The 27,588-nt window shown below is 43.0% G+C and overlaps 2 protein-coding genes and 1 long non-coding RNA gene across 21 annotated transcripts in view; 2 read left to right on the top strand and 1 right to left on the bottom strand.

Annotated features, from left to right (window-relative positions):
* DOP1B (DOP1 leucine zipper like protein B) overlaps positions 1-12,912 on the top strand; it is a 53,433-nt gene extending 40,521 nt beyond the window's left edge. For 5 of the 11 annotated variants that reach the window (XM_052794597.1, XM_052794600.1, XM_052794599.1 and 2 more), the window contains exons 27-37: positions 848-989; positions 1,396-1,478; positions 1,708-1,817; positions 6,738-6,884; positions 7,299-7,360; positions 8,290-8,418; positions 8,933-9,069; positions 9,410-9,465; positions 9,964-10,113; positions 11,182-11,311; positions 11,996-12,912. In XM_052794597.1, coding sequence (XP_052650557.1) covers positions 848-989; positions 1,396-1,478; positions 1,708-1,817; positions 6,738-6,884; positions 7,299-7,360; positions 8,290-8,418; positions 8,933-9,069; positions 9,410-9,465; positions 9,964-10,113; positions 11,182-11,311; positions 11,996-12,253 — 1,404 coding nt within the window. In that variant the 3' untranslated portion in view covers positions 12,254-12,912. Of the gene's footprint in view, positions 1-847; positions 990-1,395; positions 1,479-1,707; positions 1,818-3,250; positions 3,601-4,622; positions 6,542-6,737; positions 6,885-7,298; positions 7,367-7,653; positions 8,419-8,932; positions 9,070-9,409; positions 9,466-9,963; positions 10,114-11,181; positions 11,312-11,995 lie in introns of those variants that run through there. The other 6 variants (XR_008236299.1, XR_008236298.1, XR_008236301.1 and 3 more) reach the window with 6 other exon arrangements.
* On the bottom strand, positions 11,598-17,076 carry LOC128145027 (uncharacterized). Of its 6 annotated transcripts, none has more exons than XR_008236304.1 (5): positions 16,883-17,076; positions 14,622-14,710; positions 14,338-14,506; positions 13,579-13,668; positions 11,598-12,879 (listed from the first exon to the last, which is right to left on the bottom strand). It is a non-coding gene; the product is annotated as an uncharacterized LOC128145027 (long non-coding RNA). The 6 variants fall into 6 exon arrangements; XR_008236305.1 differs by lacking the exon at positions 16,883-17,076 and adding an exon at positions 16,031-16,220; XR_008236303.1 differs by lacking the exon at positions 16,883-17,076 and having other exon boundaries at positions 11,598-12,436; positions 12,825-12,879; positions 14,622-14,984.
* MORC3 (MORC family CW-type zinc finger 3) overlaps positions 16,341-27,588 on the top strand; it is a 36,943-nt gene continuing 25,695 nt past the window's right edge. For 2 of the 4 annotated variants that reach the window (XM_052794604.1, XM_052794603.1), the window contains exons 1-2: positions 16,341-16,443; positions 25,611-25,683. In XM_052794604.1, coding sequence (XP_052650564.1) covers positions 16,405-16,443; positions 25,611-25,683 — 112 coding nt within the window. In that variant the 5' untranslated portion in view covers positions 16,341-16,404. The remainder of the gene's footprint in view (positions 16,444-25,610; positions 25,684-27,588) is intronic. The other 2 variants (XM_052794606.1, XM_052794605.1) reach the window with 2 other exon arrangements.

The raw sequence follows: 27,588 nt of genomic DNA, 5'->3' as shown, positions 1-27,588 counted from the left end.
TTAAGCACTACCCATGTGGGTGGTTTTGGCTCTGAGCCAACGTAATGCTACCTATGAGGTGAGACAGTGTTATGGTTACTTTAGTGTGCCAACAGAGAAATTTAAGTCTCCACTTCTGCTTTAGAGACTGGCCAGCAAAATTACAATGATGATAAAAAGACAGTTTTGCCATCTTAACATCTTATAGCCTCTTCACAAGTGACCTTTGCTTTGCTTCGGATACTTGGGATTTGGTTTCCTTAGAGTGACCAGCTTTTCATTTCACTGGGAATTAAACATGGTGAAGTGTGACTATGCACATAGTTTGATTCTGTGTCTTGCTGACCCCTAACAGAAAGACTGAAATATGAACAAATGGATTGCCATAAAATGAAACCCTGCCTCACTTAATGCTCTGCCTCACTTAATGTTCTCCAAATATAAAAGGAATAAAAAGGAACAGTGTTCAAAACAATAAAGGCATTGATATGCTATTTCTGGGGTGCTGAACAGTTCAGACCACATCTTTGACAGTTGACAACTAATGTGTAAATTGTGTCAGGACTGATGCCAAACTGATGCTATGTTAATGGCAATGGCTTGCATGGAAAATCATGACTAAAACCTTCATGATAAGCTAACATAAAGCTTTTCCTGCTTCTCATTTTCTTGCCTGTTCTTATCTGAAGTGAGCAGTCGTTAGTTATCTTGAGAGCATGTAGTTAAATCAGAGAAGTATATATGTTTCTAAGAGATAAAAGTGCCTACTTCTGATCCTCCTGACATGTTCCATATAAAGAGGACTTCGCTGGATTGGCCAAGTGATGATAGCTTTCATCTGATGCAACATTGTCTGGTTATGTTATAGGAGGTGACCCAAAAAATCTTGGAGGCTGTAGGGACGGTTGCTGGTTCTTCTCTGGAACAGACTAGCTGGCTGAGCCGGAACTTAGAAGTGAAAGCTCAGCCTCAGATTTTACCAGATGACTTCAACATTGAAGATGTGAATGGTAATGTGGTTTTGTCTGACTTTCTGTTGCTTTTTTCTGTTCTACTTAAGTCAATGAAGAGTACAAGGTGTTTGATAGTATGTAGTTCGCATGAGAAGGCAATAATACAGACAAAAAGTAAAACCAAAATATGCATTATCCTCCAATAACAATGCCAACCTAAGCGGGTTTAGTACGTATCTGCAGATTGTGTATAAAACAGAGGAAAACTTATTGCAGGTACATGCAGTACATGCAACAGAACAGCATAGGGCATGAGGTATGTCATTGTGGCAACATGCCCAGAAGCATTTCACTGTAATACAAATATGCAAATAACAGTGCTGTTCGGGAAGAAAGTTAGCAAACAGCAAAATTTAAAAATGTCTTGTCTGAAGGGAAAACTAAATGATTTTGCCTCTTTTAGATACATCAGTGGCACCATCTTCGATGATTTCTGCCTCTGCTCCTTCGATATACAGTGTCCAAGCTCTTTCTCTCCTTGCAGAAGTAAGTAGGAACAGTTTTGTAGTTGCTGCTCCCATCTGTGGGGTGGTTGTTTATTGATATTATTGAGCAGAGGAATACATTAGGTTTTCCTGGTAGATTAAATGGGAGCTTAAATCTTTATTGAGGCATCCCATGTGCACACGCATTCTAGCCTGAAATATGGCATGCTTTCCCCTTTTGTCAGAAATACCAAGTAAAGGTTTAAAGAGACATTCTTTTCATTTTTAAGGTTCTTGCTTCTCTTTTGGACATGGTTTACCGGAGCGACGAGAAGGAGAAAGCTGTGCCATTGATATCACGTTTGCTTTATTATGTCTTTCCTTATCTACGCAACCACAGGTGACTTCTCTCTCTGCACATGTGATTTTTCTTATGTCTGATTTTTTTGACCACAGTGTAAGACTTTTGCTTTTTTGTCTTCTCAGGAGTGCTTAACAGTCAAGGGGAATTGTAAGAGTTGGAGACCTGAGATACAAAATCTCATATAAATAATCCTCTAATTTAGTCGCCAACTGTATAGGACAGAGAATTATGTTCTCCCCTTCACGCACCATAGAGCTGAACTTTTGCTCTAGGAAAAAAGTCTCATTATTCTCATTAACAAGTGAAATTTTCCCTAAGGAAGGGCAACTTCCTTTACAAGCCTTAGCCCTATAAAGCTTCTGTGCTCAGACACTGCTATCCTGAATCACACCCCAGAGAGCTTTTCTCTCCACTCACTGTGGAAGACCTAGGGAGTGAGGCACAGTTAGTTAAAATAAGCCTCTGGGAATACTTTTCACCACCCTCTTCCTGCTGTTCACACACACGCGCCCCCCAACTGGAACAGCACAGGTAATAAGCATAACTAATTGGTATTTGAGCTGGTAAGATTTTGTAATAATTATTTTGCAAAGTTGCTAAGCTGTAGAGTCACTGAGCCTGTCAGCTGTTCTAAGTTCTCTGTGCCTTAGTTTTCTGGTGATCTTATAGTTTGAATGATAAGCTGTCCTCAACAGTAGGGTAATACAAAATTTCACTTTGGGGAGGATTATCTTACATATCCAGTAAGTTTATGCTAATAATGCTAAATCCCTTCTCAGCAGAGACACCTAAGAGTAGTCTGTCAACCCTGCCATACCAAGTGTTTGCAGCATTAGGGACATTGCCATGTTTTGCATTAAATTGTGGTTTTGTGCTTTTAAAGTGTTTTTCCTGACCATTCTTTTTCCTGTAATGGATGATCAGAATTCAGGATAATACTTGGTGGCTATGTTTACATTAGCAATTTGATTAGAACAGTAGTGTAGTTTTGAATCTCTTGATTTGTCTCCATTTATAAAAAGCTGGTTCAGTACTCCAAGCAGTTTTAGTGCATGAACTAAATCCTTTTTGGAGGAAACTAATAGAAGCTCCTATACAAAAGTGACCCAACAGGGCTTGCTAATTCCTGACTGCGCTGCCATGAGGAGATCTAGCACATACATACCAGATGTGCCAGTAGAAGGCTGTCAAACTTGGGACATCCTGAAGCTGTGCTTGTGAGCCAAGTCATCCTGCCCTACTACTTGCTGTCTACTGTGGGCCCTCAGCTCTTCACTGACACTGATACCTGTCTTTCTGCTGCTTCTTCCTTATCCTTCTGTGTTTCTTCTGACATGTCATCCCTTCCTACTTTATATGCCCTGTTGCTTTTCTCCATTGCTGAACACTATTGCTTTTATTGTCCTTTGCTATCATTGCTTTTCAATTTCTGCCAGTCTGACACCTACCTCTTCTGCCTGCTGGGGAAGAAGGGCAACAAGGAAACAATGCCACTGCTGAGTCTTTCCTGTGAAGCGGTCAAAAGTTTGTTGGTAGTCTGTATGAAGACCAGGACAGCAATCGGAGATAAGGAACAGCACAGCAGATGTGCCCACTGCAGAAAGCTAGAAGAAATCTTCAAGTACCCACTCACCGCCAAGCCTGCAGCCCATTTCAGCTCAATTCTGAGGGTCACCATGCAGTAGTATCTAGAGCGGTGCATGCTGTCCCTGAACCCTACAGGATGGTCTGGGCAGGAGCACATCCATGGACCATTTACATCCACGGACTCCTTTCCACACCACAGCTGACTTCAGGAGAGCTGTTGGTTAAAACCCAGGTACGTGTACAGATTTTCCATGCTCATTTTAATGGTGACTTTGTGAGTGAATTAATTAATGCCTTCATTTTTGGTGGAAATTAAGGTATTTTGTTCAGAGCAGTAGCATAGCTGTGTAAGTCATTGCTCTGACTGCAAGGGTTGCTTTGTCTTTAGAAGGAGTTGCCCTGGGACCATGAGATGTGAGGTAAATTTTCCACATATCAGTCGCCTCTGTCAGGAACTGTGGGATCTGCCCTTGGGCTGGGCAGGGGGTCAGCTGTGAGCACAGCACCTGGGAATAACGCAGCCCCCTCTGGGCTTCTGCAATAAGAACGTGCTGCCAGTGCCTTTCCTTCCCTCACCAGGCAGCTGCAGGCTGATGGTCTGGTGCCAGCAGAGTTCATTCAGAACACAAAGCAGTTTCTAACTGAGGAGCTGTGGAGCTTTGTGGTGATGCTCAATTTTTTTTGCATGTGAATAAGCCAAAAATATCACTGGCTGTCCCATGCTTACCCAGGCACTGGCAGTGGGCAGCGGTAGTGCAGTCTCACCTGCGAGGCTTTGATTCCACAGGGTGCAAGGTGAACTACTGCCTTTGTCCCTGGTTATGGCAGACAGCCTGCTGCAGGCACTCAGCTGGGGCCATGCATCTCCCATGTCTGTAGGGGTAAAATGTCTGCTGACATGTCGTTGCTGCTCGCAGAGCTCTGAACCCATGGCATGTCCTAACCTTATCCAGCAAAATTCTGTGTTGGGGCATTCTGAGTATTGATTGCAGTTGGAGGGACAGCCCATACTGTTGTGTGTGTCCCCTCAAGCACACAGGCCTAGGTCATTCCTCGGTCTGGGCAGGCAGGAGTGTGGCGTGGAGCACACTGAGAGTGCACACTGAAAGGAGGCCCTCTCTGTGCTCAAAAGCCTTAACCTTGACTCCCTGAAGAAAACTGGAGGCTAGGAGGAGGAAGGCCACAGGCAAGAAACTGTCACGTATCTTCACAGGCACTCGGGGACTGATGGGTTTGCTCTTCTCTCCTCCACAGAGTCCTCTGAAGAGGGAGTTGCAGCGCATGTCCCTCCACCTTGTTCCCATGCCGCTGTGGGCAGGAGGCAGTATGCGCCCCATAGGGCCATCTTTGAGCACCCAGAGGCCAAGACAGCACTGCAGAGGAGGAGGATGACAGAGGCTGTAGTGGAAAGGCATTTGCAGGATGCTGAGCATGACTGACACAACTCATGTGGTACCAGCCTGGCAAAAGCTTGGGAGCGGGAGGCTCTGAAGAGGTGGGAGAAGGACAGCCCCAGCAGGAGGACCAGTGAACTATCTTCCCTGGTGGTGGTGGTTGCCGGGCACTTGCTGGAAGAAGCAGCTCTGCCTGCTGCCGACCTTCTCATGGCTGATGCCTGGGGGGACAGCAGAGCCCCCATCCATGTGCAAGTCAGGTTAGAAGGGTGAGGTGTGGTAAAAGGCACGGGAACTATAAGGCCCTATCCTGCCCTCTCCATTCCCACCAGCATTGTGCTAGTTAGGCCTTGTTGGCCAAATTCTGTTAATTTTGTCTCTGTATAGGCCCTGTTGGCCCACAGGGCAACGTACATGGTTTTGTTTGTCCTCTCCTCCATTTCCATTCTAAGGTATGAGCTGTATTTCCCCCAGGAACTGAAACCTTTTCTTGTTTGAGCTTTGTGACAGCTGTTTGTTTAGCTGTAGTGTTCCTCCCATCTGGGTTTTTGGCCTTTACTTAAAGCTCCCCTTTCTGTGTATGTTAGCATACAGCCACCACTGAAACTGTTTCTGGAACGCTGTCATCACTCTGCTGTGCTGGGCCTGCTGTGAGCCAGTGGCTGCAAGCCAAACACTCATCCCATCTCTGCCCCATGCATGGAAACAGCATAGTTAAAATTGGCATGGACACCACTGCTGTCAGGATGTCCTTGTGAACTGGTGCAGAGGATAAATGACGACTTCTGCAATGCAAATGAAGATCTGAATGCCAGGAGTCAGCCAGCTTTTTATTTTCTTGCAAGGAAGATACTACCATCCCCTTTGATCTGAGACTGATGGTTCAAAAGACATGAGCATCGTAATCCTGATGAAGTTGCTGAGATGCCTACAGATGTCTCTTGATGGTTCTCCAGTGTCAGCCTGGCAAGGCCAGCAGTCCTTGTGACCTGTTTAGCCATAACCATAGCGAGATGGTCACTGGTTAAAATGTGGAGCCCCCATCAGGCCCACAGATGTGCTGGATGATTTTCATGTTACTCATATGTGCTGCTCAGCAGTTGGACTATAACCTCCAAGACTGTCTTCATGCCTCTGTCCTCCCCAGCTTGGCAGCAGTTTGGTTGCAGGGCTCCACAAAAATGCAGTAGCCTCCCCCTTGAAAATACAGGGGCTGCTGAAGACTTCAGTGAAGGTATGGTGCCACCTCACAACAGAGGACCTTGACACCATCCCTTCTCACATTCCTGCCAGTTTGAGCACCACCTCACCAACCTGAAAACCTTGTTCAGCCATGGGCAAAGCAGTTACCGTAGCAAGGATTTGTAGCAGGATGTTGTTTGGCATCTGTGTCTTCAGTGAAACTGAGGTGCCAGAAGACAAGCATCAGTTCATGCAGGGTCCCTTCACCTTGTTCCTACCAGTTTTGACTTGAGCCCCATGCTCCTTCCCTGCTGTGCCTTGCAGAGCATGGTGTCCATGGTGCACCATTGGGATGGTGCACAGGGCAGCACAAGGAGAAAAGGGCTTATGTGTGATATTTTTATACAGGTGATGACATAAGAACTGATGCGTGTTATCTGGGTGACAGATGAAGTCTAGTGTGGTACCTTCTAAAGGGGCCTGCTGACAAGGATTCAAACAAATATTGTTTTGGAGAAGTTTTGAACCACATCTGTGGTGGAGACAGGCAGTGCTGTGCTGTGATACATCTAATCTGAAAATATCTCCCTGAACCAGGTACACTGGAAATGTGAGGAGCTTCTGCATAAACTGTTTTGATCTACTGATCTCCTGCTGATCTACGTTATGAGCTAGTGTAGACATAGTCTATTACTGAGGGAATTTGGTTAGAAGCTCCAGAGTTTATTTTCCGGTTATATAAACCGAACTTTAAAAAATATATATGTTTATCATTATTGTTCTCTTCCCCCAGTGCCTACAACATTCCTAGTTTTCGTGCTGGTGCTCAGTTGCTCAGCTCATTGAGTGGATACGCCTATACAAAGCGAGCCTGGAAGAAAGAAGTTGTCGAGTTGTTTATGGATCCAGCTTTTTTCCAGATGGACACTTCATGCACTCAGTAAGACATGAGATTGTAGCACTCCAAGATTCTATTCTGAATTTGCAAAGAAAGGCTTTAAAGGAGAATGGCTAATATTGGAAAGAAAATTCTGTTTAGTACTTTGTTACAGAATGTAATAATGTTAAAAATGGGTCTCAACAACTAATTCTAAATGCATTATAAGCACTGAAGTTTTCATTATACTGCAGAAGAATAAACTTGTTTCATGCTGATACTCCCCTTAGTGGGAACTGCATACAGTAGAGCTGGAGGACCTAGAATGCAGTATGTGTTAAACCAGAAAAGAGTCTGCATGTTGAATACCATTTGGAAACTGTTTCCTTGTATGAAATGTTTGACCAGAATCTTTTCTGAGGTGAATCCATACCAAAGCTTTCCCTGGTTATCTAATTCCTTCTATATCTTATTCAGTTGGAGATCCATTATTGACCATCTTCTAACACATGAGAAAACTATGTTTAAAGATTTGATGAGTAAGTATCAGCTACTGATAACTTATTTCTACATGAATTTGAAATCTATTTGCATTTGAGCTATTTGGTACATTTTTAATGTACTAATGTATCAATAAGATGCAGACAATGCCTCTGCATAATTGAGTATGTTGCTAACTTTATTCACAGCTAAAACCTGTGCTAAGTTAATTCTGTATTTTGGTTGTGTCTAAAACACCCCTCAAGTATTTTTATTCTAGAAATGATAATGTTGGACTCCTGCATTCACATTTTACCATAATTTTAAGTTGCTGAATTGTGACCTTTTGCAGCTGTTCCCTGTCAGAAAGCAAGGAGACTTTGGCTAACTTTGCAGGTATCTGTATACTGGCATCAAGCTATAGGAATGTGGTGCACCAGTACAGCAAACCTTTGAGCAACATGCTTTGACCTCTATTTCAGGCTTGAGAAGAGTGTAGACGAAAGTGGGGGAAGGGGTAGGATAGAACCTCTTGAATTTGCATGGAGCTTCAAAAGAAAAAGCAGCTTTAGTCTCTTTTTCAGATCTTTTAAAAGAATATTTGAAGGGTTACAGTGTGAGACTAATTCATAATGCACTTTTTTAACAATATATGTTTTTAAACCTACTTCCTTTTTTTCTCAGTAAGTCTTAAAGCTCTGAGATCACTCATCTATGGATTTAGGAGACTGAAAAGAGGAGAAGATTCATACACATAAGGGCAGAGACAGGGATTTAAAATACTGGACTGCCTCATTGGAGTTGCAGTGCTTCTTTCATATAATTTTCCTGCTAGCGTGAGCAGATCTGGATCAACACCAATTTATTATTCCAATTAGTAGACTTAAAGAGAGTTTTTCTTTTTAAAAGATTTCAGGATGTAGGAATTATTTTCAGCCCAAAACATAAGAAGTCTTTCTATGGTAGATATTTCTTATGTCTCTTACAGATATGCAGAGCAGCGCCTTAAAACTGTACCCAAGTTTTGAGCAAAAAGCAATGTTGTTAAAGCGGCAAGCTTTCGCTGTCTTCAGTGGAGAGATTGATCAGTATCATCTCTATCTTCCCTTAATACAAGGTAAGATTTGGAATTTCACCTGCCTCTTTTTTTCAACTGTAACACATATAAATTATGTAAGAAAGGAATATCACCTGTTTTCCAAGACATACTTCCATGTTTTAAAAGTTTTTAGCAAAATTTATGATGCTGTGAATCTCTGAATTCTAACAAATTAATAATCTCATTAAGAGGGAGACAGGAATCTGGGTTCCAAAGCCTTTGGTCTGGAAATATGACTGGAAGCATGATTATTTTGTGGCAATCTTCCAGCCACTCTTGGGCTGTTGCTGTTCTCTTTAAATGTCAGTTCTGACAAAGTTTTGTCCAATATAAAACCATCATGTCTTCAGACTTTTTCTGAAGCACAATTTTGTTAATAGAGTGCAAGGGACTCAAGCCAAAACTGATGATAAAGCATAAATTTTGTTTTGCCACCTTCTACATTTTTTATTTCCCAAAACAACACATGTTCAGGAAGATACTACTCTTTTTTTGTTTTGTTTTGTTTTTACTTTTTTAATGTTTATTTCAGAACGACTGACTGAGAACCTCCGTGTTGGGCAGACTTCTATAGTTGCCGCACAGATGTTTCTCTTCTTCAGAGTTCTTTTGTTAAGGATTTCTCCTCAGCATCTAACCTCATTGTGGCCAATTATGGTAACTGAATTGGTAAGTAATAAGTAGTAATTTGAAACTGATTAGTGTGTGTTATTTCCCATTTCAGCTGCTTCTTCCTCCCAAATACACCCCCTGTTTGAAAAAGGAAATATTTTCATAGTTTTACATTAGTCTGATAATTTGGGAAAACAATTAACACTGTCATTAGGAAATACCTTTTTGATTAATTTTGTTGTTGCTAATGTAATCTCTTGCATGATTTGTTAATTTGTTGCAAGTCCTAAGAGTAACCTAAGAGTGTGTGGTTCCTTATACTATGTGAAGCATGTCTTTTTATGATTAAGTTGTATGAACATTTCAGCATCCCCATAAATAATTTATTTCTTTAAAGATTCAGACTTTTCTACAGCTGGAAGAAGATTTAACTGAGGAAGATGAACCATCAAAGTAAGAATTACCATTTGTCTGATAGAGGAGTTGTGAAAGCTGGTAACAATTGTGCTTGTTCTGTATTGGCAAATATTGAATTATTTATTTATTTAATTCTCTGGGATAGGGAGGAGACAACAGGATTTTTTGTCATTGCACTTGTGTATGTCTGGTACTGATGAATCATAGTTCAGGATTTTTTTTCAGCAGCTAAAATAGTGGTATGTTCAAAAAACATAAGTACCACTTATTAGTTGCATACAAAAATAGAAGAGATGCTAAGTCAGCATTTGAATATTTTAACATGTTGCCATTTTTTCTAAATATTTTAGATTACTTTTTCTTCTAACAGCCTTTCATATTAATCACAGTGGTCACAGAGAATAAAAATAGTTTTTATTGTACACAGGTGCAAGTGGTCATTTGGGTAAATGTGTACATTTCTCTTTTGCCGAATGAAAAACATTTAGTGGATTTATGGTTTAATGGTACATTTCTTAATTGTAACTAACACAGGAGCAACAGCAAAATAAGCAAACAGAAAGTCTCAGGTGATGGCAGTGGATCTGACATACAACAGAATGAACTGTCCTTGTACTTATCAGCTTGTAAGTTTTTGGACACAGCACTTTCATTTCCACCAGACAGGATGCAGTTGTTTCAGATGTAAGTCCTCTAATTACTTACCCGTTCTCCAGGTTGTTACCATTCTTATTCTTTAAAGTAATTCCAGATCTATTTTATTCTAGACTTAATTTTGCCATCAGTTCTTTTTACAAGTGCAGATGTTGATATTCAGACAAATGTAATTTGGGGTATTTGGGAAAACAATTTGGACTTGTCAGTATAGGAGGATTTCACCATCCTCGTTAGGAGGTTCTCTAACTTCGTGGCCTGGTTTCAGCTGGGATAGAATTAGTTGTCTTCCTAGTAGCTGGTACAGTGCTATGTTTTTGAGTTAGGTATGAGAAGAATGTTGATAACACAGATGTTTTTAGTTGTTGCTAAGTAATGTTTAGTCTAAAGTCAAGGATTTTTCAGCTTCTGATGCCCAGCCAGCGAGAAGGCTGGCGGGGTACAAGAAGTTGGGAGGGGACACAGCCAGGGCAGCTGACCCAAAGTGGCCAACAGGGTATTCCATACCATGTGATGTTATGCCCAGTATATAAACTGGGGGGAGGGGGAGCAGGGGGATCACCGCTTGGGGACTAACTGGGCATCGATCAGCAGGTGGTGAGCAATTGCGTTGTGCATCACTTGTATATTCTAATCCTTTTATTATTACTATTGTCATTTTATTAATGTTATCATTATTAGTTTCTTTTCTATTCTATTAAACCGTTCTTATCTCAACCCACAAGTTTTACTTCTTTTCTCGATTTTCTTCCCCATCCCACTGCAGGGGAGGGTGGGGGGGTGAGTGAGCGGCTGCGTGGTGCTTAGTTGCTGACTGGGGTTAAACCACAACACTTGGAAAAATTGGGAGAAGAGGAAGACAGAGACTGTTCTTTGTTTTCCCTTTGCATACACTTGGGATTTTTTTGAGGCCAGTTGTATTTAAATACTGACATGATAGTAACATCCTTGTTCATTAAGTTTGGCTCTGGTAATAGCATAAAATTATAGTTATGACAGCTCTTTCTGCAAACAAACCAGTGCTCTACTAAAATATGTATGATCCAAATAAGGATTTTTTTCTGCCTGACATCTTATCAAATAATCCATTTGTTTCAGGTACAAATGGGCATTTGTCCCAGAGGTGGACACAGAGTCATCTACGGTGACTTCTCATCTGGTAGAACATCATCAGGAATGCAGACCACACATTGTAAGAATCATGGATCTGCTGAAGATGAAATATGGGGTAAAGAAAGAATGCTTCACTTGAATCTTTTTCTTTTTTCTTTTTTTAAATCCATTAACTTGCTTTTCTAAACAAGTGACAAGGTTTTAAGGTAGGCAAGAGGTTTTTAGATATTCTAATAAAATTCATGAGGCTTTTAAAAATGATCTGCCTGCTTTCACATGTATATCCTGAAGAGGTCAGATTGCTGTTGAGTGTGAGGGAATGATAAACAGTTTTCTGGTTGTTCCCTTAAATCTGCCCACAACCACCCAGTGAAGACAATTTGTCTCAGACAAGACCGGTATTTATAAAAAAGAGCATGCTGTACTTTGTCAAGAAAGTTTACCATAACAGCATTTTCAATTACCGTTAAGGTTTAATATTAATTCTTCCAGGAAAGAAAATAGGGGCATTAGTATTTCTCAGAGATATCTCTGTATTCTGTTGTTGTTTGATACCTGATTCTGAAGGCTAGTCCAAATTTGCAGTCTTCTGAACTTGTGAGACGGCTGTTTAATGGAACCTCGAATCTAAATATAGACATAACTCGGTATACCATCTATACAATTTATATTGTGATACAGTTGTAGGCTGTGGATCTCTTAGTATGAAAAAAGTGTATAGTACAGGGTTCAGACAAGCCCTAACAACATTGTGTCTTAATGCAAAACCTTTGGTAAATCTCGGTTTGTTTGCTTACAGGAAACAAACAACACTGAGGGACTTTCCAAGAAGCACAAATTTCCTCTTTTGAACTTCCGCTCTGTATCTAGCATCACGCAGCTTATGCCCTTCTTCAAGACTCTGTGTTGTGCATTTACAACAAATGGGAGCGAGTCCCAGACTTCACATGCTTCTACATCTCTCTCTATGGACTACATTGGCAGTAATGGCATAAAGATCTTGCAACAGCTTGAAGAGAGTGTTGAATGTGACTTCCTTGAAAATATGGAAAGTTAAGCCACACATGGGACACTTGGCTCGTGGTGAATAAATAGTGAAAAAAGGGAAAACTTTACTGCAATTCTTCTCTTCTTTTTTCACAAGTTTTGAAACTACATTTTGGGTTTTCTTCCTGTTGTGGAGCGCTCTTCAATAATCCAGGCTTCCGAGTTGGTGTTAAAAAGCAGGATTCTTCAGTTCCTGTGGGGGGAAAAAAGTACAGTTTAGTGGTAATTTATCATAGTAACTGTATTCTTTTATTTGTTTTCAATGTGAAGGATTAAAGAGATTTTGTAAATAAAGGAAGAATATTTTTGACTTGGTGAAAGTAGCAACTGTACCATTTATCCAGTAATTTCTCAAGTAAGTATTTTAAGCTGCCTTTGGGACTGTGTTCTGAAAGTAAATTTAAGAAAAAGCTAATATTGCATGTCAGTGTACAATCAGTTTGCAGATAAGCCATTTCCTGAGGTTAAAGCCCACTTCTACTTCTCCTTTAACTTGTCTGAAAACTTCTAAACAAATCATTTAAATTTCGAACAGATGTATTTTATAAGTCTTAGCATTGTGCAAATAATTGCAGACTTACCATGTTTGTAATTTCAACTCTGTACTATAATAGCATTCTCCAGGATTAGTGATTCCTAAATAAAAGACAAACATGCATAAAAGACAAATCTATGCAGTAACATTTTGTAATTTACATTACTTGAGGGGTTTTTATTTTAGTTAATTGACTAAAAATTTTCTAATTCAGTTTTTTAAATTAAAAAATTTTGTTCTTTCAGTGACTAAGGTCACTTTGCAGCTTCTGAAATGCAACTAAATGAAGATAATTCTGTAAAAATATAAATTGCTGTATACCAACAGCCTAATTAAAATGAAAATAAGATTCTTTTTTTTTAAAGAACACTTTATATACAAAAGAATGTATTTGGCTGTTCCTAGGTGTTAAAAGAGGTAGGGGGATCATCACAGTGCCATGACTACAGTAATGTTCAAGGTGCAGCTTATTTTGGAACTGCACTGCTACCACCGCCCAGGACGTGGGAGACAGGGATTAGTTCTACCACAAAACAGTGCAGCTGCATGTCTGAAGGACACTTCTGACGGCCAGCAGATAAGCACCATTGTAGCAACACATACAACAAAAGGCTTAGTTTTCTTAAATGAGGAGATGGACTCCATTGAATTTTCATACTTAGTAGATTATCTGACTGATTTTGCAATGCTCATTTGTCTGGGAGGGGAAGTTTATCATATTTTTCATGGTGGAAAGCTTTGTCTGCTCTTTTTTTTTTGAACACCTTTGCCTCCAGAGAAATTGGTTTTGTAAGATATACCTGTAGACTGGTACATGCTACTTGAGTTATTTGGAACATCACAACTGAGGTAAACGTGCTGGGTACTGGAATTCATCACTCTTGTTTTTGCTAATTAAAAAAGGACATACAAAACGTGTGGTTTAATGTCACCAGGTTGTGAGGTCAGCGATTTACTTTTTCAAAACTCACACAACAAACATGGAAGGCTACTCTGCAGTGCTTTTTACCTACAGATATATGAAGATTTCATCTTTGGATTATAAACTAAAATAATGAAACACTGAACAACACGCTTTACTATGATAATACTGTAATGGTCTATGAAGATAATACTATAATAGGCTTATGCTAAACTTAAATAGCTTCTTTGCATTTTTACAGTTAAGTGATAGAGTGAAGTGTAATATTGTGTAGTCACTAAGAATGTGAATTATTTGTATCAATATAATTTTTTAATGATCTCTAATGCTATTGGAATGAGCACAAATGAAAAGTTACCCATTTAAAAGGATTACTTTTCATTATTTGAAAATTGAAGCAGAATATTTAAAAAATGTTTGTGTTCATTACTTACATATCTTCAATAATTTTAAGAGAGAATATTGCTAATACTCAGGATGATTTGGTAGTTTTACTTTCAGCTTTCTGGTGGTTGCATTCCGTACTTGGGTATTTCCCTTAAAATGCTGATGTGATGCTGTTAAATGGGCTATTAAAATCTAAGACAACTTTTTGCCATCAAACCATTTGTTTTACATTCTCCCATAAGCTATAAACCCGTGTCTTCATGTAGTTTCCTTGCTAACTGGAGGTGGTGAACCAGTTACTTAGATTGAGGGTTTTGTCATCCTTCCCCTTGAAAGGGAATGTCCCGTTCTGGCTGCCTGTACTTCAGATGTTTGGGGGGTCGGACATCAGTCACTTCCTCCTCAGCTGTGGTGTTGAACTGTAAAAATGGAATCTGTGACTTAGGTCTGTATAACTGTCTGACTTCTAAGATGATCTTACCTTCCACAAAAATACCACTTGCTTCTAACCTCTGCCTTCATATGTACGTTTACCTTTGTTCTGTGGTTCTTCAGATGGCTGCTTTAAATGGCCTCAGGTATTTGTGACTTGCAGAATCCTTTCACTGCAGCAGAATCTCATTCTTAAGAAGAAAAAGTTCTTTAATATTTAGTATATAAGCAGATCTTGTATCATTATAAATAGCACGTGAATAAGGAGGAAAGGGCTCTAACTAAAACAAAAATCCTACTTGGATGGTGGAGGGGCACAGTTACATAGGCCTAGAAGTATCTCTAGCAGTGTAACTTTATTCCTTTTCTATATGGGACTGACTGTAGTCATTTTACTTCTTATGCCACTGCTGTTAAATCCACACGAAGGAGGATTGTACTGCTCTAACACTGGTACTGTCAAAGCAGAATCTGAAAACCTTTGCCTAGAACTCAGTATCAAGAACAGGAGAGAAAATGCTTTTGCTTTGCTGTGTAGTTCTTTGCTTGTTTTCAGAATAACCAAGCTTAGCTTTCTCTCTTGGATACTTCAGCTTTGAGATAGCACAGCCGCAATGCATGACACACAGAGGGAGATGTATTTAAATATTCAAAAGGATTTCATTTTCCTGAAGGAAAAAAATAGTAGGTGCAACCAAGGTAACTGCCAAAGAACAGCAGAATTTGAAATAGAGCATTAAGTAATGGTTAAGTGTATTTGATACTATATTTGAATGCAATTCTAATACTATTAAATGTTATTTTGAAATACCTTTTCAAACGCAATTCTTATTTTTCAGACTACCTTTACTGCTCACTCACCAACTTCAATTTTTATCAGGTTCTGTAAAAGCTCTCAAATTCAATTTCAGTGGATGAGGGCTCTGTACAGAACTCTGTAGACCTGTTTGGATCCTAGCAGCAGTGGCTCAGTGCTAGTCTGTGCTAGCCCCTACACTTGCCTAGGGAAAGGCTGCCCCACCGCCTCCCTAATCCTCTCATCACGACCCCCTACTGCTCCAGCTCTTACGTCCCTATCTTTTGCATTCCTGAACTTTCCACCCTGGGATCCCAGTCCTGTGGTCCTGGGACAAGTTTTCTGGATTTGTGCGTCTGGAAGAACTGCGCGGAGCAGATGGAGGAAGCTGCTGCCGCTGCAGCATCAGGCGATCGTTGACTGTCGGACAGGCACTGACCCCTGTATGGGGGGAGCGCCTCCCCCTGCGAAATTAGGGACTGCCGTTGCGTAACGCTTTCTCTGTGCGCCAGAGCTTTGCAAACTTCAGTCTGTGCGTTTTTCTAAGTTCAGGGCAAATGCCCTGAAAGTACTGCCTTTTCATTTGGAAGTACAACTGAGCTTGAACACCTAAGGCCAGAGGAGTATGGTTTCGATGACTTTGTGAAAGCTGCTTTTCAGATTTCGTCCTTTCTCTGCGGTCTTTGCATGTCATTTGTAATGCTGTGTGAGGCACCTTGCACCCCAGAAGCTGCTAACGTTTGATTACGCTGCGTATGTTGAAAATCACTGATGCCCGCTGCATGTATGCTGGGAAATACTGTAGCATAGCAGCTAGTACTGCCAAAGCGCTGAATGTCTCCCGAGTGCCCGCTTAAAGAACAGCAGCGTTGGCCATTTAGGTTCGGCAGCAACAGCAGACCTCCATCTTCCGCAATTCCCGCCCCTGGGGCCTGACCTCGGCGCGCGGCCACCGCCTTCCCGTAACCACCCCCCCCCGCCCCCCGCCGCGAGGGGCGTGGCCTGGGCCCCAAGGCCCGCCTCTCCCCGGGAGTGGGCGAGGCGGAAGCGCGGGCGCTCCACACCCCGGCTCTCGCTGCGGCACAAAAGATGGCGGCGAAAACACAGGGCGGCATCCGCCTCAGCGCGGTGAGTGGCCCGGATCCCCGCGGGGCCCGGGCGGGGGAGGTCTCCGAAGGGGACGCGCTCTCGCTCCCTTGGCGGCCCCCGCTACGGGGCGCGGCGCGGGGTCGGCGCTCTCTGGCAGCCGAGGGGGGCGGGGGTGTCTGTGCGAGGCCCGCGGCGGCTGAGGGGCAGGCGGCGGGGCTGGGGGCAGGGCGCTCTGGGGAGGAGGGAGCTGCCGGGCCGTCGCGGCCGCCGCTTGAACAGCTCGTCGCTTTCCCTCAGCGAAAGCGGGGAGCGGAGTCCGCCCGGGCTGCGAGCGACGCGTCGCCCCTCGGGGGGTAAAAAGTTGTCGGCCCAGCGTTGGTTGGGCTGGCTGCGGAGCCCTTCGCCTGAAATAAACCGGCACCCCCTCCTTGCCTCAGACTTCCCTCTCGTCCTAGGCTGTCCCCGGCGGTGTCCTTACCCAGCCCCCGGCGCGCTGTGGTTTGGTCACTTCACTGACGAGAACGGCCGTGGGTACCAGCACCTGCCGGCCGTGCCGGGCGAGCCCCACCGGCGGGGGGGGCGGAGAGCGGGAGCCCCCGGGGGCCGGCGTCGCTCACCAGCTCCGGGGCGGGGTGGGCGGCAGGCCGTGGGGGCTCTCCGTCATCGTCCTCGGCACAAAATCAGCTAGGTTAGTTAGCTCGGGCGGTGCGGGAGGGGGAGTTACAGCCTGTGGGTGGGTTGGGTTGGGTTGGGTTGTTTATTAGGGGGCGGAATTTCGTAGTCTGTTGTACTGATGTAGTTAGCTGTGAACTCGGTGACCTCTAATTGGAAGCTTGTTACTTAAAATCTTAACTACTCTTTGCAAGAGGCCTAATTACATTTTAACAAGGGCGATGAATGTGCATGCGGTTAAATCCACTACTGTACCGTGTTTTTCAGTCACAGTATTGCTTGCTGCTGTCCTTTGTGGCGATTGGTCATTTCCTTATTTGTGCTAATACAAATGAAGTTAAAGCTACTTTTTCAGCTGTTGATACATCATTGATGAAACAGGACGGTTTTTTAAGCCTTTCTGACTTCAGCTATCTATGCCTTTAAGTTGCACATATAGTTACAAACACCTGGTTCATAACCTTACTTATAGAATAGTGGAAAGAAGCTGGATCATTACTGTAAGTAACTTATCAAATATTTGAGTGAAAAATGTATGTTAGTATATTCTCAGCACTGCTTAAATTACCTCAATATAAACTGCCATGATTGTAGAGGTTAGCTATAAACATCATCTACTTGAATGGAAGTTTAAGAATTACACTTTCATTTCAGGTCTCTGATTCTTGTAAGTGTTTGAAATCCACAGTTTGTCTGATATGTTTTATTAGAGAAGTGCTCTTCTTTAGATAACACAATGTTTAAAAAAAAAAAAAAGAGGAGGAGGTCTTCCTTTGTTTTTAACGCATTATTGGTCTTCTTGAGGGGAAAAATACATCAGCATTAATAATCAGCCTTTGCAAAAAAACTGCATATCACAAGTCAGACTGCAGCGTTTAAATTGTTCTCAAGTTGAAATCACTTTGGCAAGCTGAACTCTGACAGATACAGATGAGAAATCTAAGCTAAAGTTGGGGCAATTGGTAACTTTCTGAATTAATTTTAGGATGCTGTTTGTTTTTGTTTGTTAGTAGTCCTAACTGAAAATTTACATTCAGCCTATTTCCAGTGAAAGCTGGGATTTTTGTGGGTTTTCACTAAAGAAGTGAAGCAGCTAATAAAGTGTTTTGATAGGTTGTGTCCTACGGTGCAGAAGGCTCTGTTTTCTAGAGAACAATAGAGAGCTGATGGTCACAGTCTCTTCTGTCAGCAGCTGTTCTTTGAAAATATTTTGGGTTTCGCCAAAATATTTCCATTAGTTTCAGGAGCGTGGATAAACAACACAGGCAGTGTGCGCAGGTCTGGTAACTCGTTCCCACACTGGCATTTATCTCCTTCTGTTGCTCTGGTAAAATTTTTGCTCAGTTGCACAATTAACAGATCAGGGAAGTGATCCAGGTTAAAAATAAGATTTTAAAAATGGTTTTTAATTTGGATCAGCTCCCTGATGTGGTTCATTACACAGTCATGTAACTGGACTAGCATGACTGGGAGGGAGAGGAGGAAAATGGCAGTGGGGTGTTCCCCAAGAAGTTGTGAAATACTATTGTAAGATAAGACAGATTGTTCAGTGGTAATTCGATTTGTGCATGCCTTATGATCTGCAAGGGATGGAAGAGTTCCAGTTTTCTTGGAAAACTAAAATTCCCAAAGCTGTCTGTCATTTTTGAAAGATAAGCTGCTTTATTCTTAAATATTTGCTGGTCATAATTGTAGGAGATGCTCTTCTTAGTGCAGTTTAGTCTTTTCATAATATGCACTGTATATGCAGTTTGAAGGAGGGGGAGCTTTAATTGTATCTCCAAAGGGAATTTGGCTGCACTTTGTCTCAGGAGAAAAAATGAAATTGCTAACCAAAACCCACTTAGTAACAAAATATATTAGGCCCGGTGAACAAAGCAACTGGATCATGTCATGCTGCATACTGTCATGCTAACATAGCCAAAAGTGAGTGTTCACCAGGGGACTAACTCTTTCTTACTGTACTTATTGAACTTCAATTATTCATGAGCTAATTAAAGCAGTGTTTTGATGAAATGAAATATAAGGGGACAAAATGGGCTTAAATATTTCCTGATGCATTCATCAGGAAATGATGTGTTGTTGCTAACAGCTGGTATGCTCTGAAGCAAGCTACAAAGGTAATGGCATTAAACCACTATTCTCTGTTTTTTAATCTGGTTTTGTCGTGTGCCCTTGTTTCAGTGCCTTACATGAGCAAATGGTGCTATCTGCTCTGAGGTAGACTTTCCCGTGAACTACCCAATGGGATACTCACTTGCCTTTTGCTGGGGGAAAAGATATTAGAGCCAAGAACCAATTTGTTATAGTTCCCATGTTCCAACCCATATCTTCACTTTTCATATACCTTTTCACAGGTTCCCAGTTCTGTGTACCACTTTCCAACCTTTCTCAAAACTTTACCACTTGAAACAGCAATCCAGAGAAGATCAGCATAATTCTGGTGTTTGTTTATAGAAGATGCTGTTTCTTTTAGCCGCTGGTTTTTTTTTTTCAAAGTTAATCACTAGTATACAGCAGTGAAATGAGGGATGGAGAAGCGTTGTGTTACACAGGCAACATGTGAAGAGATTTTCTTGCTGTGCCCATGTATGCTTTGCTTCATGGAAAAAAGGACACTTGTGATTATGTCAGTGTTAGTGACACTGAGATTCCTTCCTTCATCAGCATTGTCTGGTGATCAGGGGAGGTTCACCACTGTGAGTTCATGCCTTTATCAAAACTACGGTCTGGACTTTTTGCCAAGTCCATATTGCTGAGGTTACAATGCCAACAGTAACTCCAGAGGTCCCGGTCTACCTTGTGTATGGTTGGAGTTTTTTACTGGCTAGCAGCAGAGAAATATTTTAGCAGTGAGTTGGGCAGATGCTGAATGCTTGAATGTGCATCTATGTGGTGGGGGTTTTTTTTAAGTGTTAGTGTTTATGTTTTGACAAGGAGGGATTTCAGGCAGAACACACCCTCCCCCACCACCCCCCCCAGTTGTTCTTGTATATTTTGAGCATGAAGCTTAGAAAGCAAAGGAACAAATGCTGCCAGCACTGTAAATGTTGAAGAGAATGATACAGAGGTCTTAAGATCCACTGAGTTACTGTATGGCAGAGGAAGAAATTGAGAAATCCTTTTAACCATGTGCCATGGAATATGTGAGGTTTCCATTAATAGGCTTGATGTAATTTTCTTCTTGGATTCTAAATTATTTGTAACTATCCGTTAGGAATTTGAAAGGGGCACAGTGACTTAGCCTGACTCAATTTACCAGATTTTCTAAAACTAGAGTTTTAAAGCACAGATGGCAACGAAGAATGTGATGTCTGTTCATGCTTGTACTCTAGCTTGATGGAGAAATGCAGGGATTAAGTTGCAGTCTGAAAGTGTGTCCTGTGCTTTTACGACCTTAGAATCAAGGTGAGGTTTCTTGGCAATTTATGTTATCTGAACTAGGGCTGCTGCTGCTGCCTTACTCCCACGCTGGTACCTGGCTCATGGCTCTAGAACTTGCTTGTAGCATTATTCCTTTTCACTGATAAATGAACTTGGAGACTTGAAGCGGTTGCTTGCTTTTATTTACACTTTACTAACTATATAAAAGTGCTTGTCAGTGTAGTAGTTCTGTAAAATTTATGAAGTACGGATATGCACACACTATTTAAAAATATTTTTCTGATTTTATATATATTATAATGTGGATTATATTATGTTTTCTGATGTAACTACACTGTGCAAGGACTATTTCCAATGTTATGTATTCAGAGATAACTGCTTTTTATGCCATCAACATAACTATGCTAATGAGGCTTAAGCATATATGCGCAGTGGGTTTGTGTTAAAGGCCTTGTAGAAGTGTAATTACAGATATTCTCAGTGGTAATGCAAATGCAACTGTATCAGTTTCAGTAGTTAAATTTCTCCAAGCATTGCATTGACAAATCCTTAAGTTATATGGTTATTTAGTTCTTGTTTTTCTAGTCTTTTGATCTAGGTGAATATATAAGAACCCAGGCTTTCATAAATTACTTGAGAATACTCTTGTCACTGACACCTATAAGATACATCCCATAAATAGGTACTTTATTTGCATATTCTCATCTAATCCTAGTAGTGGCTACGTTCCTCTGGTTACATCTTATCATAAGTGAGGATAAAATGTACGAGATCAAATATTTATGGGGAATAAACAAGAGGAGTTAGAGACGTGCGCATGCTTGCAGGGCTGTGATCTTATTGGCATCGTGGAGGCGTGGTGGGATGGCTCCTATGACTGGAGTGTTGGAATGGAAGGGTACAGGCTGTTTAGGAAGGACAGGCAGGGCAGATGAGGAGGGGGTGTTGCCCTCTATGTCAATGACCAGCTGGAGTGCATGGAGCTCTGCTTGGGGATGGATGAGGAGCTGACCGAGAGCTTATGGGTCAGGATTAAAGAGAGGGCAGGGACAGGTGACATTGCAGTGGGGGTCTGCTACAGGCCACTCGACCAGGAAGACTGAGCTAATGAGGCCCTCTGTAGACAGATAGGAGCAGCTCCACGTTCACAAGTCCTGGCCCTCATGGGGGACTTCAGCCACCCCAGTATCTGTTGGAGGAACAACACAGCAGGGCGTAAGCAGTCCAGGAGGTTCCTGGAATGTGTTGATGATAAATTCCTTCTCCAAGTGAGAGAGGATCCAATGAGGAAGGGTGCTATGGTGGACCTTGTTCTCACCACCAAGGAGGGGCTGGTGGGGAATGTGAAGCTCAAGGGCAGCCTTGGCTGCAGTGACCATGAAATGGTGGAGTTCAAGATCCTTAGGGCATTGAGAAGGGTGCACAGCAAGTTCACTACCCTGGATTTCAGGAGAGCAGACTTTGGCCTCTTCAGGGATCTGCTTGGTAAAGTACCATGGGATACAGCCCTGGAGGAAGAGGGGCCCAAGAAAGCTGGTTAATATTCAAGGATCACCTCCTCCAAGCTCAGGAGCAAGGCATCCCAACAAAGAGGAAGTCAGGCAAAACCACCAGGAGGCCTGCACAGATGAACAAGGAGCTCCTGGACAAACTCAAACACAAAAAGGAAGCCTACAGAGGCTGGAAGCAAGGACAGGTAGCCTGGGAGGAATACAGAGAAATTGTCCGAGCAGCCACAGATTGGGTTAGGAAAGCTAAAGCCCTGATAGAATTAAATCTGCCCAGTGACGTCAAGGTCAACAAGAAAAGCTTCTATAGGTACGTTGGTGATTAGAGGAAGACTAGGGAAAATGTGGGCCCTCTCCAGAAGGAAACAGGAGACCTGCTTACCCGGGACATGGAGAAGGCTGAGGTCCTCAATGACTTTTTTTGCCTCAGTCTTCACTGGCAAGTGCTCCAGCCACACTGCCCAAGATGCAGAAGGCAAGGGCAGGGACTGGGAGAGTGAAGAACCTCCCACTGTAGGAGAAGATCAGGTTCGAGACCATCTAAGGAACCTGAAGGTGCACAAGTCCATGGGACCTGATGAGATGCATCTGTGGGTCCTGAGGGAACTGGCAGATGAAGTGGCTAAGCCATGCTCTATCACATTTGAGAAGTCATGGCAGTATGGGGAAGTTCCCACTGACTGGAAAAGGGGAAACGTAACCCACATTTTTAAAAAGGGAAAAAAGGAACACCCAGGGGTCTACAGGCCAGTCAGTCTCACCTCTGCCCAGCAAGATCATGGAGCAGAAACTGTGCTAGGGCTCGTGGAAAATAAGGAGGTGATTGGTGATGGCCAACATGGCTTCACTAAGGCCAAATCGTGCCTGACAGATTTGGTGCCCTTCTACGATGGGGTTACAGCGTTGGTGGATAAGGGAAGAGCAATGGACATCATCTGCCTGGACTTGTGCAAAGCATTTGACACTGTACTGCACGACATCTTTGTCTCTAACTTGGAGAGACATGCATTTGACTGATGGACCACTCGGTGGATAAGGGATTGGCTGGATGGTCACGCTCAAAGAGTTGCAGTCAACGGCTTGATGTCTGAGTGGAAACCACTGACGAGTGGTGTTCCTCATGGGTCGGTTTTGGGATCGGTGGTGTTTAACATTGTCGTGGTTTAAGCCCAGCCAGCAACAAAGCACCACGAAGTTGCTTGCTCACTCCTCCCCCCCTGGCCCGAGTGGGATGAGGAGGAGAAAATATAAATAAATGCTTGTGGGTCAAGACAAGGACAGGGAGGGATCACTCACCACTTATGGTCACGGGAAAAAAACAGACTCAACTTGGGGAAAGAACAAAATCAATTTAGTTTACTACCAATCAAATGAAAACAAGCATAATGAGAAGTAAAACCGAATCTTAAAACACCTTCCCCCCACCCCTCCCTCTATCCTGGGCTCAACTCTACTCCTGGTTCTCTCTACCTCCTCCCTCCAGCAGCACAGGGGGACAGGGAATGGGGGTTAGGGCCAGTTCGTCACACATTGTCTCTGCCGCTCCTTCCTCCTCAGGGGGAGGACTCCTCACTCCTCTCCTGCTCCAGCATGGGGTCCCTCCCACTAGAGACAGTTCTCCATGAACTTCTCCAGTGTGGGTCCTTCCCACGGGCTGCAGTCCTTCACAAACCGCTCCAGCGTGGCTCCTTCCCATGGGCCGCAGTCTTTCAGGAGCAGACTGCTCCAGCACGGGCTTTCCCATGGAGTCATGGCCATCTTTGGGGGCACCCAACTGCTCCAGCATGGGCTCCTCCCCGGGCTGCAGGTGGGCATCTGCTCCCCTGCTCCCCTCCATGGGCTGCAGGGGGACAGCCTGCCATCTCACCACGGGCTGCAGGGGCATCCCCTCCTCCGGTGCACCTCCTCCCCTCCTTCTTCACTGACCTTGGTGCCTGCATAGGTCTTTCTCTCACATTGCACTCTCCGCTGCAGGTTTCCCCTTCTTAAATATATTATCACAGAGGCACCACTGCTGTTGCTGATTGGGTCGGCCTTGGCCATAGGCGGATCTGAGTTGGAGCAGGGGAAGCTTCTGGCAGCTTCTCACAGGAGCCATCCCTGTGGCCCCTCCCCTGCTACCAAAAACCCCACCACACAAACCCAAAACAAACATCTTTGATGGTGACATAGGCAGTGGGATTGAGTGCACCCTCAGGAAGTTTGCTGACGACACCAAGCTGTGTGGTACAGTCAACATGCTGGAGGGAAGGGCTGCCATCCAGACGGACCTTGACAGGCTTGAGAGGTGGGCCTGTGTAAACCTCATGAAGTTCTACAAGGCCAAGTGCAAGGTCCTGCACGTGGTTCGGGGCAATCCCAAGCACAAACACAGGCCGGGCAATTAGTGGACTGAGAGCGGCCCTGAGAAGGACTTGAGGGTATTAGTGGATAAAAGCCTGTGTATGAGCCAGCAATGTGTGCTTGCAGCCTAGAAAGCCAACTGTGTCCTGGGCTGCATCAAAAGAAGCGTGACAAGCAGGTTGAGGGAGGTGATTCTCCTCCTCTACTCTGCTCTCCTGAGACCCCAACTGGAGTACTGTGTTCAGCCTGGGGCCCCCAACATAAGGAGAGCATGGACCTGCTTGAGTGGGTCCAGAGGAGGACCACAAAGATGGTCAGAGGGCTGTAGCACCTCCCCTATGAGGACAGGCTGAGAGATTTGAGGTTGTTTAGCCTGGAGAAGAGAAGGCTCCAGGGAGACCTTAGAGCAGCCTTCCAATACCTAAAGGAGGCCTACAAGAAAGCTGGAGAGGGAAAGGACTCTTTATCAGGGAGTGTAGTGATAGGACAGGGTGTAACGGTTTTAAACTGAAAGAGGGTAGGTTTAGATTAGATATAACAAAGAAGTTCTTTACCGTGGGGGTGGTGAGACACTGGAACAGGTTGCCTGGAGAAGTTGTGGATGCCCCATCCCTGGAAGTGTTCAAGGCCGGGTTGGATGAGGCTTTGAGGAACCTGGTCTAGTGGAAGGTGTCCCTGCCCATGGCGGGAGGGTTGGAACTAGATGATCTTTAAGGTCCCTTCCAACCCAAACCATTCTATGATTCTGTAAAATTGCTAAAAGCGCAAACCACTAGTTGAGAGAATCTGACAGGTGATTTTGATCAATATGGGCAAAAGGAGCAATGACATCAGACAGTAAGCCACTGAGTATATTAGGTGCTGCTCACTTTTCGGATTAAGTTTAATGCTCATGATTTAAGATGTACTTTTATAACATTTGAGAGCGTGTACTTATGTTGCTAGATTTGGACTAAGGCTTTGATGTTTTCTGTAACCTCTAGCATCAGTGTGTAGCAATAGTTTCTTATATTTTTATAAAGGTAAAGAGAGTTTGATAGGATGACAATATAACCCACGCTCAGAATATAGTGTGATACTGTGCTGAATTTTGTATTGCTCTTTTGTCTTTAATAGCTGTATTAATGTTCCCTTTAAAAGGTGCTACTATGCCAATATCTAAAAGTAAATTAAATTACAGCTTTTTGGTAGTGTTGTACGAAACAGCTTAATTTAATGTTACTTTATTTAATGTACTGTTTTCTGGCTTGGTGTCGTTGAAGAGCACAAACTAATGCCATTGTGTGTGGTTTATTTCAGCTTTGTCCAAAGTTCTTGCATACCAACTCGACCAGTCACACCTGGCCTTTCAGTGCAATTGCAGAACTTATAGGTATGTACATCAATAGTTTGCCTGAGTACTTGATTGTAATACTTTTTTCTTGTTATAAAACTTTTTTCCTTCAGGTAGGGGAAGGAGTTGATCCTGTTGCTACCATTCAGAATATTACAATATATTGTTTTGGTAGTCAGATTGACTTTTTTCTTTCTTAACGGCATATGTACTGCTGTCGTGTCACAAGTGGGGTTTGATACCTGGTGTGCAATAAGCCAATCTTACGCACAGAGCCAAAATATTTATTTATTTCATGTTTGCGCAAAGATGGGTGCTAGATGATAATTCCACAAAGATAGCATACCACACCAAAGAACTACAACGTATTTCTCCTGTTACGTGATTAGTAAAAACCTGCCTAAATTTACATTCATTGGTTGGTAGTCACCATCTCATCTACTATTGGTTAATTATATTTAAATTAGCCTTGCTTGCTATGTAAATTAGCAAGCATGTTCCTTGTGGGGGTGGGGTGGCAAGTCTTTCCAGTTTTGAATTGTGTCGGTGGTCAGGATCTCCCCCTGCTGCCTTTACCTTTCCCCCAGCTTGTGCTTCTTTGGCAATCATCCAGCCTTCTGTGCCTTCTGGAGCAGCATGTTTCCTTTTTATCAGTCTTTAGTCCCTTCTTCAAGGGTATAGTCATTAGCAAAGCATGCATTGTTTATACAAAGTAACCAGGCCTACGCAATGAAGCTACTGATTAATGGTCATTCTAAATCAAGCAGTGTCACTATGACCTAGGCATTAACCAACATATGGCTTTACTTAGTCTACATTTTAGCTAAAATCAGATTGCAAGATTGTCAGACAACTGTTCAGCAGCATTTCCACATAAAATTCTCTTAATGCTAAACTATATAAATTACCTGGACTACACTACCTGACATCAGTTGAAGGGGCCTTGTAGGATTTGCTGGTTTCTTTTTACTGAGTTTATTAAGGATTGCCAAATATAGAAGACTGTAGGACCAAGTGAATTCATTCTCTTCTAGTCCACCACAGCATACTGCTTTTTGCTGTTCCCAGTCCCAGAGAGTAGTAAGTCTGAGTTCACGTTCCAGATGGACGTGAACACTTGCATCCTGCACAGACACAGCTGGCCATAGACAGATTAGCACAGACAGGAGGACAGTAACTTTGCAAGAACCCACATAAACACAAGCAATGCTCGAAATGTGAACAGCACAAATGGCCTTATCCTATTCCTGCTTTCTGGGTAACTAAAGTTCAGTAGTGGTGCCTATGCATACTCTTACTCACTTATCACTTGTGCTTACCCACGGTTCTGGGCATTTTGCCAAGATCTGGGAGTCTTTCCAGTACCTGTTGTGGTGGTGCAGCCCCCCAGGCTGCTGTGAGATCTCAGGATTAGCTCTGCATGCTTTGGGAAAACCTCCCATTATGCTGCGATCTTGATTACAAGTGCAGTGACTTTTCAGAGTCAGGCATTCTTTGGCCACATCTGCGTCATCTGCTGTCTGAATGGTAGGTACATCAGGACCAGCCTGTGTCCTGGGCTTTTTACCAGTTTCTGGCTTGGACCTTGGATCTCAACAGTTGCTCATTTCTTCTAACTTGTTGGCTTGTCCAACTTGAAGTTTGCTAGTGGAACAAATGCGTACAGGCACACACTGAGAATAGAGAGCACACTGACACAGGAAATAGTTAGAAATAGTGTTTAGTGAGTTTGTACGACAGAGTGGCACAGGGTCCAACCATACAAGCATGCTGACCAGCAGCCAGCTTGCACACAATCAGTCTGTGTTATTCCCCCACGCCCATTATAGCATTCTTCTCCCATCCACTTTGACCTTTCCCTTTTCTTTGATGCCTCCTCAAAACATCTAATGGTAATTTTTGCATGTTGTCACAATACTCCTGAAGCATCCTAATTTTCTTCTT

This window comes from Harpia harpyja, chromosome 8 (assembly GCF_026419915.1).
Source record: "Harpia harpyja isolate bHarHar1 chromosome 8, bHarHar1 primary haplotype, whole genome shotgun sequence".
NCBI lineage: Eukaryota > Metazoa > Chordata > Aves > Accipitriformes > Accipitridae > Harpia > Harpia harpyja.
Note: the sequence above shows the minus strand (reverse complement) of the source record. Positions and strands in the feature narration are given on the sequence as shown.